At 43.6% G+C, this 12,276-nt stretch overlaps 1 protein-coding gene across 3 annotated transcripts in view; it reads right to left on the reverse strand.

Annotated features, from left to right (window-relative positions):
* Window positions 1-9,167, reverse strand: part of LOC147616907 (clathrin adaptor complexes medium subunit family protein) — a 62,840-nt gene extending 53,673 nt beyond the window's left edge. For 2 of the 3 annotated variants that reach the window (XR_015262358.1, XM_086776545.1), the window contains exons 1-2: window positions 8,752-9,118; window positions 8,508-8,657 (exon numbers count right to left, since the gene is read on the reverse strand). Coding sequence is in view for 2 of the 3 variants with exons in the window: in XM_086776545.1 (XP_086632671.1) it covers window positions 8,508-8,657; window positions 8,752-8,816 (215 nt within the window). In the remaining variant the exon portion in view is untranslated. Of the gene's footprint in view, window positions 1-8,507; window positions 8,658-8,751 lie in introns of all 3 variants that reach the window. The other variant, XM_086776546.1, reaches the window with a different exon arrangement.
* Window positions 9,168-12,276: the final 3,109 nt, after the last annotated feature.

Consider the following 12,276-nt stretch of genomic DNA (forward strand, 5'->3'; position numbering starts at 1 on the left):
CTGTCTTCACTGTGAGAACCTACGCCCGCCACAGCTTACCGTTACTGAAGACACCAAGAGGCCGTCGCAGCACGCGCAAGGCACTGGCGTGAGCAAAGCACAGGGCGACCAGCAGGTGTTCCTTGTGGTGCAGCTCGCAGTCCAAGCAAGGACTAGGCTGTGCAGTAGGTGTCAAAGCAGGAGCTGACCTACAGGTGTATGAGGCCGCCATGGCGTGATCGCTGCAGAGCTCTTCAGCTACCATCCGTACCTGCACAGCAGCAGCAAATACGACGCCCCCCCCCTTTTTCTGCAACAGAAATCAAAAATTGTTTGAGGTATTTGCTTCAATTTTGGGATTTGCATGTCCATTATCATCAATTGCGCAGGTACAGGTCCAAATGGCTCAGATTTTGAGCAAAATTGGCAACATTGGGTGACATTGGTCACATTCCGAGTCAATTTGCAAGAAATTGGATGTCAACATTTGGGGCTTTTGATGTAATTGTGCCATTGGGCATTCATACATGCTGTATGATGTGACCAATCTCACATTCGAGCCAAAATTGCAGGAAATTGGAGTGTAAATCAAAGGGCTTTTGTGCCAATTGAGTTGATTTGCATGCAGGCACTAGCATTTGATGCTTTGGGCAATGTGTTGATGCCTGTCAAGCACTCAATGTGCCAGTAAAGCAAGGGGCTTTTATGTATTGGATGTATATGTGGCCAGGGGGAAGCATGGTGAAGACTTTGGATGCCTTCATGTGCATTAATGTACCATTCATGATCAGAAATTGATCTTGAATCAAGGGGCTTTTCAAGATTTTGTGCTTGTTGAGCTTGGCAAAGCAACTTTGTACAAGTTTTAGCATGGCTGTACATTGATTTGAGTGAGGAAAAGGCTCACTCATTTTCAGCTGCTGTACTTGCCGGTATAGATTTGGTACATCATTGGTGAGCACTTAGTACTGTTGTACAGTACTTTGGAAGGGAAACAGAGCACATCTAAAGTGCTGTCATAAATCTGCAGCAACCAGATTTTGGTGATTTTATCACATTCAGTGGGAGGAGAGTTGCATTCGTGCTTCCGCAGTGGGAGATAAACTTTGGGAGAACAACTGTGAGCATTTTGTGTGCTTTTGGTGCAGTGTTTGCACATCTTGCAGGGAGTTAGGCATTGACTGTGTCAAAGGTTGCATATTGCTATGGCAACCACAGGTGAGAGCTCTTCATTGCTTCACATCAAAAATCTTGAAGGCTCACATAATTATGACATTTGGCAAACCCAATGCTATAATGTGCTGCTCCAGAAGAAGCAGCACAAGCCCATCAAAGAAAGGGGTGTAATGCCCGCTTCTCTTACTGTTGAAGAATGGGAAGATATGGATGAGCTAGCAAGATCCACTATCATATTGTCTGTGTCAGACACTTTACTTTTTCAGCATACGTGAAGAGAAGAAAGCTTGGGGAATGTGGCAAAGATTGCAGGACTTGTATGCCCAGCAAAGTGCCTCAAGCAAAGTGTATTGGTTGAAGAAACTCATAGGTCTTCAAATGAAGGAAGGGGCGTCTATGACAGCCCATCTAAATGAGTTTAATGGTGTTGTCAGCCACGTCATCAATCAAAAGTTGGCAATGGACGATGAGTTCAAAGCCACCTTTCTCTTATGCACTTTGCCAGAGAGTTGGGACACATTCAGGACAGCCACTAGCAATTCAAATGCTATGCTGTCATATGCAGATGTGGAGGGTGCTCTCCTTCAAGAGGAGATGAACAGGAAGAACAACTCTGTTGGAAAGTCCAATGCAATGAATGCACGTGGGAGATCCCAGCAAAGGGGTAAAAGCCAAGAAAGGGGAAGGAGCAAGTCCCGCTCCAAAAAGGACTTGGAATGCCACTATTGTGGCAAGAAGGGACATCTCAAAAAGCAATACTACAAATGGAAGAATGATCAAAAGAAAAAGGGCAAAGGAAAAGACAAAGACAAAGATGAAGCCAAAGATGCAAAGCCAAAGGGCAAAAGTGGAGTCAAGATTGAAGAAGTCAATGTGTCACATGCAGGTGACAGTGAGGATGAAGTCCTATTCACGTCTTCACTTGATGCCCATTCACTCCTTACAGGAGATGGTCATGGTATGCACTCGTGGATCATTGATTCAGGTGCCTCCTTTCATGTCACAGGTTGCAGAGACTTGTTTGTCAGGTATACTGCTGGCAATGAAGGAGTAGTTTATTTGGGTGACAACCATGCATGCCAGATTCTTGGCAGAGGTGATGTGAGGCTTGTGTTTTCAGATGGCTCACAACTTATGCTCCATGATGTCAGGCATGTGCCTGAGATCAAGAAGAACCTGCTTTCTACTGGACAGCTTGATGATGCTGATTATGTTACCACATTTGGTCGTGGAAAGTGGAAGATTAGTAAGGGCTCACTGGTTGTTGCCAGAGGCTCTAAGGTGGACACTCTTTACTTCATGCATGCTGGTGTTTGTCACCATGCTAATGTAAATGCAACCGAGCTGCCGGAAATCTCAATGTGGCATAGCCGGTTGGGACACATGAGTGTCAAAGGAATGGAGCAATTGTCTCGTTTTGGTTACTTGCCTTCTCTAAAGTTCTCAAGTTTTCAGTTTTGTGAGCATTGTATATATGGCAGGCAACTCCAGTGCCCCCACAAGAAAGCTCTTGGACAGAAAGATCTCAGTTAGAGCTTGTGCATACAGATGTATGTGAGATGCCTCAGCTTTCTTTGGGAGGGGCAAAATATTTTGTGTCTTTTATTGATGATGCCACACGCAAGGTGTGGGTTTATCCTCTGCGTTTGAAGAGTGATACATTCTCAGTGTTTGAGAAGTTTGTTGCTCATGTTGAGAATCAAACTGGCAAAACACTGAAGGCTTTGCGTTCCCACAATGGTGGAGAGTATATGTCCAAACAGTTTCAAGACTTTTGTGATGCTAAAGGCATCAAGAGGGAGCTCTCTACTCCGTATGATCCTCCACAAAACGGGACAGCAGAGAGGATGAACAGGATCATTCAGGAGAAGGTCCGTTCTATGTTGTCACATGCTGCGTTACCTCATGGTTTTTGGGCTGAAGCTGTTATGACAGCCGTTCATCTTATAAACAGGTCACCTAACACGAGGCTTGGTGGGAAAGTGCCAGAGGAAGTATGGACAAGGGAGCCTCCGTCCTACAAGCACTTGAGAGTGTTTGGTTGTGTTGCGTACGTGCACATACGCCGGGAAATACGCACCAAACTTGATCGTAAGTCTCACAAATGCATATTCCTAGGATATGGTGACAGGTGTGAAATGGGGTATAGACTTTGGGATCCAGTGAATAGAAAGATTATACGCAGCAATGATGTCATTTTTGATGAAACATGCATGTATAAGGAGCCTGCAAGGCAACAGGAGCCTGGCAGAATCATCTTTGATGATGATGGACATCATGGACAATAACCAAGGGCTGTAAATCAGCCATTACAGCAACAAAACCAGCCCTTAAATGGTGCTGAAAATGGTCCAAATGGACAGCCAGAGATGGCAGAAGATATCCCTATGGATATCCCACAGTTAGAGGAGATACCGAGCATGATCTTTCAACCTTATGGCATGGAACAGGAGCCACCAATAGGTGATATGCAAGCTGGACAGCAACCTGCAAATGATGGTCATTGGGTACGGAGGTCCACAAGACCCTCCAGACCCCCTGACAGGTTTGTTCCAGGGGTTGACTACTTGATGCTCACTGACTGTGGGGAGCCCTCATGTTATAAGGAGGCTTTACAGAGGGCAGACAAGGCTCTTTGGGAGCGTGCTATGAAGTCAGAGATGGATTCTCTGCACAAAAATGGAACATGGAAGTTGGTGCATTTGCCTACAGGCAAGAAGGTTTTGCCATGCAAGTGGGTTTACAGACTCAAAGTTGCACCTGATGCAAAGCCAAGATACAAAGCCAGGTTAGTGGCTAAGGGCTTCAAGCAGGAATATGGTGTGGACTTTGATGAGATCTTCTCTCCAGTGGCCAAAATGACCACACTTAGAGCTGTATTAGCTTTGGTTGCTCATGATGATCTGGATTTGATTCAGATGGATGTGAAGACTGCTTTTCTTCACGGTGATCTCCATGAGGAGATATATATGCAACAGCCAGAGGGTTATGCAGTGAATGGAAAGGAGAAGCTTGTATGCAAGCTGAAAAAGAGTCTTTATGGGCTCAAACAGGCACCAAGGGAATGGTATCATAAATTTGATACATTCATGAAATCCCAGGATTTCAGGAGGAGTGACATAGATCACTGCTTATACACCAAGAAAGCTTTGGATGGCAGTCTATTGATCCTCATCTTGTATGTTGATGATATGTTGATTGCCGGGAAATCTCGTAAAGAGATGGATGCCTTGAAGAAGAGGCTGCATCAGACCTTTGATATGAAGGATTTGGGTGATGCAAATCACATTTTGGGTACACGGATACTTCGGGACAGAAATCAGCATGTGTTGTATTTGTCTCAGAATGAATACACTGGCAAAGTTTTGCAGAGGTTCAATATGGATGGGGGGAAGAAGACTAGTACTCCTTTGTCTCCATATGTGAAACTCAGTGCTATGGACAGCCCACAGTCGGATAGTTACAGGGCTAATATGGCCAAGATTCCGTATGCTTCAGCTTGTGGCAGTCTCATGTATGCCATGGTTGCTACCAGGCCGGACATTGCATTTGCAGTGGGAGTGGTTACTAGATACATGGCCAACCCTGGCAAGAAGCATTGGGAAGCAGTGAAAGGTGTCATGAGATACCTGAAGGGCACACAGGATATGTGCATCTGCTTTGGCAAACAGGATGCATTAGTGCATGGTTACACGGATTCGGATTATGCCGGTCATCCAGATAACCGGAAGTCTACTACCGGTTATGTGTTTACATTCACAGGAGGTGCTGTGTCATGGATATCCAGGATGCAGAAGTGCACTGCCTTATCTACTACAGAGGCCGAGTATATTACATCCACAGAGGCTTGCAAGGAGGCATTATGGCTATCTCGGTTAGTGGTTGATTTGGGTTATACAGGGGATATTCCATTGTTGCATTGTGACAGTCAGAGTGCCATCCAGTTGGCAAAGAACCCTGTCTTTCATGCAAAGACGAAGCATGTGGATGTGAAGTATCACTTCATCAGAGAGGTGATAGAGAACAAGCTGATTCAGCTTGTCAAGATTCATACGGATGACAACCCGACTTATCTGTTGACAAAGAGTTTGCCTCCAGAGCGGTTTGCTCATTGCAGACACTTGATGGACATTGGATGAGGCCAGTTTCAGCCTTGATATGGCCTTGTATATTATCATGTACATGCTGATTTTTTCTTTTCCTTCATTTAAGGGCACTTTGCCTTTAAGTGGGAGGTTGTTGGGGTAAAGGCATTATGCCCACCTTTATAGTGTGTACTAGCCTAAGTTTTATAGTACATAGTACACTTAGTACTTTTAATGTACTAAGTGCACTATGTGTACTAGAGCAAATATACATGTGTGATAGGGGAGACACACTCATACTTTGTGAGTTGACTTATCCCCACATGTCTCTCTCTCTCTCTCTCTCCCTTCTTCTCTGTGTATGTCTCCCACATGAAACCCTAACTCTCTCCCTTCAGTGAGGGCAAGTACAGGGACAGCAGCAGACAGGTGCTGATGGTGGGTACAGGAGCAGTAGCCGGCGGGTGAGGGCGGGTACAAGAGCAACAGCAGGCAGGTGAAAACCATTCCCCCTCTTCCAATCCAATAGGCGCCCTCTTTCCATCAACCAACCCCATACACCATCCACGTGCTGGAGGGAATTTTTTCCCATGCAATCCTTAGTCTTAAATATTATTAGGCCTTAATCAATGGTTAATCCTTGGGCACCCACATTGAAAGGTGTCCAATCATAATTTTAAATATGTGTGAACACCCAACCTTATAAATATTAAGGTTTACACTACTTTATAGATTTTACATTTGAAAAAGGCCAAAAAGGTAATACTTACCACCTATTCACACGCCACACCAACTCGTCAGCAAACAACACACCCACGGTGCACTGGAGGCGTCCCCGTCCAGTGTACTCGCATATCATAGTATGCAAACACACGAAAACAAGTCATGCGAAAATAAGTTTACGCATGCAAACATGAATGCATGTGCACATGTAATGGACAAAATCTCCCTTTCATGAAACTTGTATAAGAATTTCTTGTCGAGCACAACAGAAATGTGAAATCCTGGTCTTCCTATGGAGTGACAGTCCCATAGGCAAAACATAAATCCTAGCACGGGCCTTCCTATGGAGTGACAATCCCATAGACAAAGCTCGGCACAAATATCAGTCCTACCATGGAGTGATAGTCCCATGGGTAAGACGCAATCCTGGTCATACACGAGTGGCAGCAAACTGACTCCCGTCCATATGCCACAATACTGGTCACACACGGGTGGCGGAAAACTGTTCCCGTCCATGTGACACAAGATGACTGACCCTTTCACATGGGGCACTGGCCTGGCCACATGTGAACATGGTACAAATCTGGCCGCTCTATGGAGTGACAGTCCCATACAAGTGGCTCCAGAAATGGAGATGGACCAAATGGTGACACTGTAGATGATGATGATGCCAACTTGTCACCGTGCAACCCAAAGTGTGTGCACGTGACATTTTCAAAACATTCCTGCCACCTTTTCTTCTTTTGTAAGAACAAGATCCTTCTATTAATAAAATGAGAAACACATCAGACAAAACCTTGCTAAGGAGACAACAAGGATGGAGGGGCTCCCTCCATGGTTGGTCACTTTGCAAAGGAGACTGCATATCCAAGAAGGACACTATCTAGGCTTTGTTAAGGATCCAGCAGAAAAAGAACCAGGCTCCAAATAAGCATAAAGGCTGCCTTCTGCTTCTGCATGTAGCACGAGAGTTTCTTGAAAGTGCTCCCACCAGCCATGAAGCTTGTAGATAAGATTTTATGTTCGCATGGCCCTGATGGTCTCTGCAAGCACCTCTTGAAGGATGGCATGCTCCTCCGTCTCAATCTCTTGCATATCACATACTCTGCGTTCTCATAGGTTCCAATGCTCTCACATGGACCACCTCTCTTCTGGCCTCAATTTGGAGCCTATGTGACGACACTCTTGTTTGACCCATGTAAATCCATATGAATCTGAATAAACCCACCTGCCATCGCTGTGAGAAAGTGGTCTCAAGACAAGCTCATTCTAGAAGGAAGCGTCTCCAGATGTATGCAAGTCCCAAAAAATATATATCTGCCAAATGTCATCTCTAATCACTCACACCGATCCCACAGGTGACAGAGTCTGTAACTTCTTACCCTAACCATGCACGTTGTCACTGATTAGGAGGTGCATCTAACTTCATCGGAAAGATGATTGTCTAGCAGGAGCTACAGGAGGGCATTGAAAAGAGGAGAGGTTGACTTTCTCCTGATGCAGGAGCATTGTCTTATAGTGAGCCATACCAGAAGATGCAGCAACCTGGGCACAGCCACACTTGCTGGTCTCCTGCATTAGGTCCCAAGGGCAAAAAAGGGGAGGTAAGCATACTCGTGAGCAATGGCCCCACTTAGAGAATTCTATAGTGGTTCTTCCTTTGCTATGCACAAAGGCTTTTTCTTCGTCACAGGCATAGATGCTTCGGTATCCTCAACATCTATGCCCCTAACTCAATCAGGGACAAGGTTGCTTTGTGCATGCAGGTGTGTTACCTGTTGTATAAGAGATGACTTTAACATGCTGGATCACACCACGCAGAGGCAAGAAGAGAGGGTGACACCTGGGGACAGGATGCTTGGCACCCTGCCGTGCCCCTCAAGCCTCTCTCTTTCTCCCAATAAGACCGCCAGCACCCTTCCTCCAACCTTGCCAGACTTGGATCGTTTTTACTAAGATGAATGGGCTGTAGCCAAAGAGAAATTGTCGGCATTCTAGAGGTCACCTTCTCCAACCACACACTGTGTCCTCACTTTGGATGATTCGCAGCATGGCCTTCAGATTCCTTATCACCTGCTTCAGGACACTCTGGTAGAGAAGTGAGATCTCCTTTGAGACAGGCACAGTAGAACATGGTAGATGCTGACTGATGTTGCATGGTATGTTCGCGACTGTCAACACTACCACATCAACACAGTCGAATGCTTACAATAAGATGGCCTATTGTATCCAAATGGAAACTCAACTTTATTGATGGATTACCATAAACCAGCCACAGGGCATGACACCATTTGGGTGATTATTTGATCCCTTAATTGAAGGGGCAAGTTTATCCCAACCAAGTCTGAAGTGTTGTTTGTGGAGAAACTGTTCAGTTTGTGTGTACTCTGCAAAATGGGTTTCCTGTGAAGGTTTCTGAAATGTGAGCCTTTTTCACCGCTACTACGGCAGCCTTATGTGTGCAAATAGGTTTTCTGTAAGAACTAATTCAGAGCCATGTTAGTTTTCTTTCTGCAGCTAGAATTTCTGGGAAAAAATGGGTACCTTGATTTTCTGTATGCAAGAGCCTTCTCAATTTGAGCATCACTGGGAAGGGTGATGTGCAGGGTGGCATGGCCATGATCATCATCGTCCTCCTGAGTTTTCTGCCTCCTGCAAGCGGCCTGCCATCTCCTATCAACTGTAGGGAAACGCCTGCAACAGCCAAGACGGTAGATCAACTTTAAAGAAAAAGCAAATGAAATGAGATTGAAATGAAATAAGCAAATGAAACACATCAAGATCAGACCTGGAGAAGACCACATTGCTGGATATGTTGAGAACCCACAATGCACGGATACTGCATCCTTGCATGATGTGTAAGAAGGAGATGTCTCGTACTCACAAACCCACCACGGACATAGCTTCAAAAATCAAACTAACGATACAATGTCACGTCCAACCATCGAATTTGAATTGAACCGACAATCGCCTCAGAAAAGATTTTTCTACAAATCGTGGATCTCTCTCTGTGTAGGGTAGAAGTGGGTGTGTCCATGTTACAAAGGTGCACACAGGCACAAGTTTTCCTTACAAGGTGAGGTGGTCCCCTCATGGGCTCCATGGACATCGTGTGCACACGCTTGGGCCAAGGGGTGGACAAAATGCTGGACCATTCAACGGTGAGTGAACACCCAAGTTAGGCTTTTTGTATGAACCCTTTGTCACACCACCTTGGCCTAAATAGGTGAAGAAATGGACCCCAAAGACTTCCCATTCTTCATTTTCTTGACCATCTTAGGATTTGTCATAGATACTAGCTTATGCAAGAGAGGGGAAAATGGCATCTTTGGTTGTATCTGTCAAAAGAACTTGGTAAGAAGCACGTAGAGAGAGAGAGAGAGAGAGAGAGAGAGAGAGGCTACGAGTGTTGAGAAAAGAGAGGAAAATTTTAGAAGGGAGAGAGATAAAAATCCTATGGTGGCAGAATAAGGAGAATTGGGGAAAGCCATAGTGGTATTGGTACTCTTTGGCCACTTATTGTATAACTCTACATAATAGAGAAAGCTCTTGAGAAAGTCGTGTTGGAGAGAGGGAGTGAACTTGAGAGAGCATTGCAGTGTGTGTTGTGCCTTTAGTTTTATTATATACGTGTGTGAGAGCGTGAGCCATCTCATGTGACCAAGCAATCGCGCGATGAGTGACACTCTGGCAGATTGGAATGACCTTGACTAGATTCGCTTCCCTATGTAACTATGGACCAACTTATCCAGTGTCATGCTATGATGCAAGAAGTTGGACATTGAGATTTATCACGACCGTAAGTTAGTGAGACCTTTCAACCATTTTCGTGAGGTCAAAGAGGTGAACTTTGGCATAAATGAAGACTATCATCCCAGTCAATAGCACCGAACTAAAAGTGGATCCCTCTCCTCCATGTCACCACCACCATACGGTTGCCTTCCTATTTCTTATTTACTAGCTTAGCACACTTGAGATGTGTCTTCTTTCCTATGTTCTTTGAACATGAGCTTACACTGGGGTGTGAGAAAAGAAGTGTTTTTATGTTAAAAAGTTTGTTTTTTATACTTTCTTTTGCAGGGATGTTCTAGGGAATCCTTATCAATGGATCTTTTTATTTGATTTTATATTCAATTTCTTACTTTCTATTCATTTTGCATTTCTTTTATCTTTGTTTTTAAAAAATAAAAATAAAAATATGCATATAATACGTCTAATTAATAGGTGTAACTCAGAGACTCAAAATTGTTTACAAGTCTTAGAAAGCTGAAAACTTACAAACATACATGTAAAACTTACAAGTGTCGTACACATACGATTCGTATATGACATGATAATATATGTCAGACTTTCATTCGTCTATGGAACATAGGGTTATCACTATAAATCATTTACTGAGTGACACCTTATCCGTACAAGTGATTAATACATCGTACTTTATGAAAAATACATCGTACAAATTGAAGGAATTGTGTTTGATGTTGTTAATCGAGGGGGATGATATGATAGGATTAGAAATCAATGGATATGTAGTAATGAAAGGAACTCCTAATCCGATCATACCATCCCCATTGACTAGAACCACAAATCGTATGTCAAGGAGAGCCTTAAGAAATTTGTTGGGTATTTTTGGGATGAACCCTATAAAAGGAAACCCTGTCCAACATGAGGGATGAACATGGGTATTTTTGGGATGAACCCTATAAAAGGAAACCCTGTCCAACATGAGGGACAACAAGAAGAGTTAGAGTTAAGGGAGAGTGCAATTTCAAGAGACCTTGAAATTGGTTTACAAGGGCAAGGACCTCTAGAAGGTCACATTAGACTTTGAATTGATGTAAGTAGAGATTGAGTTGCATCTTGACTTTAGGAATGCAAAGAAGAACTTTTGTTAACGCTGGAAGGATTCACATAACAAGAGCTACTGGAACACCAACAGCTGATGATGTATATTCACCAAAAGCAAAAAGAGCTCGAAGAAAGGGTGAGAGAACATCTTAGCTGAATACAGCCTAGAAGTAATCAAATTGTTGTGTAAGTGCTTGTCTCATAGTAGCAGACGCCTTCAATGGATCTTTAAGAGGACATACCATAAACTTCTACTCTCAATCATTTTGCCTAGCTTCCATTGTAAGTGCTTGTCTCATAGCAGACGACTTCAATGGATCTTTAAGAGGACACACCATAAACTCCTACTCTCAATCATTTTGCCTAGCTTCCATTGTTTTGGTTAAATAGTTAGCATGGTATCTTGTTGGTAGCTCTTGGCCCGACCATTTATTGGTGGGTAGTATGGAATGGATTTTTAGTGTACTAGAAGGGGTTATTCTGACAAAGAATTCATGTAAACCCAAATTGACCAAGAACGCCATTGTGGGTGGTATGGTAACGTGGGTTCCTTTAGTGCCTAGTGTTTAGTTTGGTTTCTTACCTTGCCGAGACAAATATCATGGGACTTCATTAAAAAGATCTACAAATGCAAATTCCCAATGTGAGCTTGGAAGATACATCCATCACTTGCAAGGACTTTCACTCGAAGAGCTGCTCTCAACTCTCTCACAAAGGGGGATTGACTTATATACAACTGTTATTGACTCATAAGTTTTCTAGATAGATTGGACATGGCTAGCTTCTCATAAAGTTTACAATTGTTTACAGTGTCGTTTACATACTTACTCGCTTGCTCTCATATGTAGCAAAGAGTAGTTTTTAACCCATAGAATAGAGTGGAGAGAAACTATAACGGGGAGCAATTTTTAACCCATGCAATGTAGACCTTGTTCTCAAGAATCCATCTATAGCCTAATATTTAAATCAATAAGGGTATCATGGTAGTGATTTTTTTGCTCTTACATCCTTTGAAGGGCTTGATTTAACGGTACTATCTAGAACCTGTGTTAATTATATCTTTAAAAGTTTGGTGCATGTAGGTAGATAAGCAGGGCACGTGATGGTGGGTAGGTAAGCGGCGTAGGTGATGGCAGTAGTGCATGATTACCCTTGACCTGAAAACCATCACATTATTTGAGCAAGTGGTGGCATGAGCAATGAGAGAAAAAAGAATCCTATGGAAAACCAAGGAAGAGTGCTACATTACCTAGAGTTAGGTTCTCTATAATGTTAATGTTAAATTGAATAAGAGAGAGAGACTGTAGAAAAGAATAGGGTGAAGGTGGTTTGAGGAGGGCCCCAAGGAGTTACTAATAGAACAGCTGAAGTGGAAGCCCTGTCTATGAGATGGTCCATCATGATGTCTTGTTCTTATACATGTAGTGTTTGTTGTAAGCTTTTGATCTAGTCTAGTCACCTTTTG

Source organism: Cibotium barometz, chromosome 37 (assembly GCF_041138505.1).
Source record: "Cibotium barometz isolate CiBa-2024 chromosome 37, ASM4113850v1, whole genome shotgun sequence".
In the NCBI taxonomy this organism is placed as follows: Eukaryota; Viridiplantae; Streptophyta; class Polypodiopsida; order Cyatheales; family Cibotiaceae; genus Cibotium; species Cibotium barometz.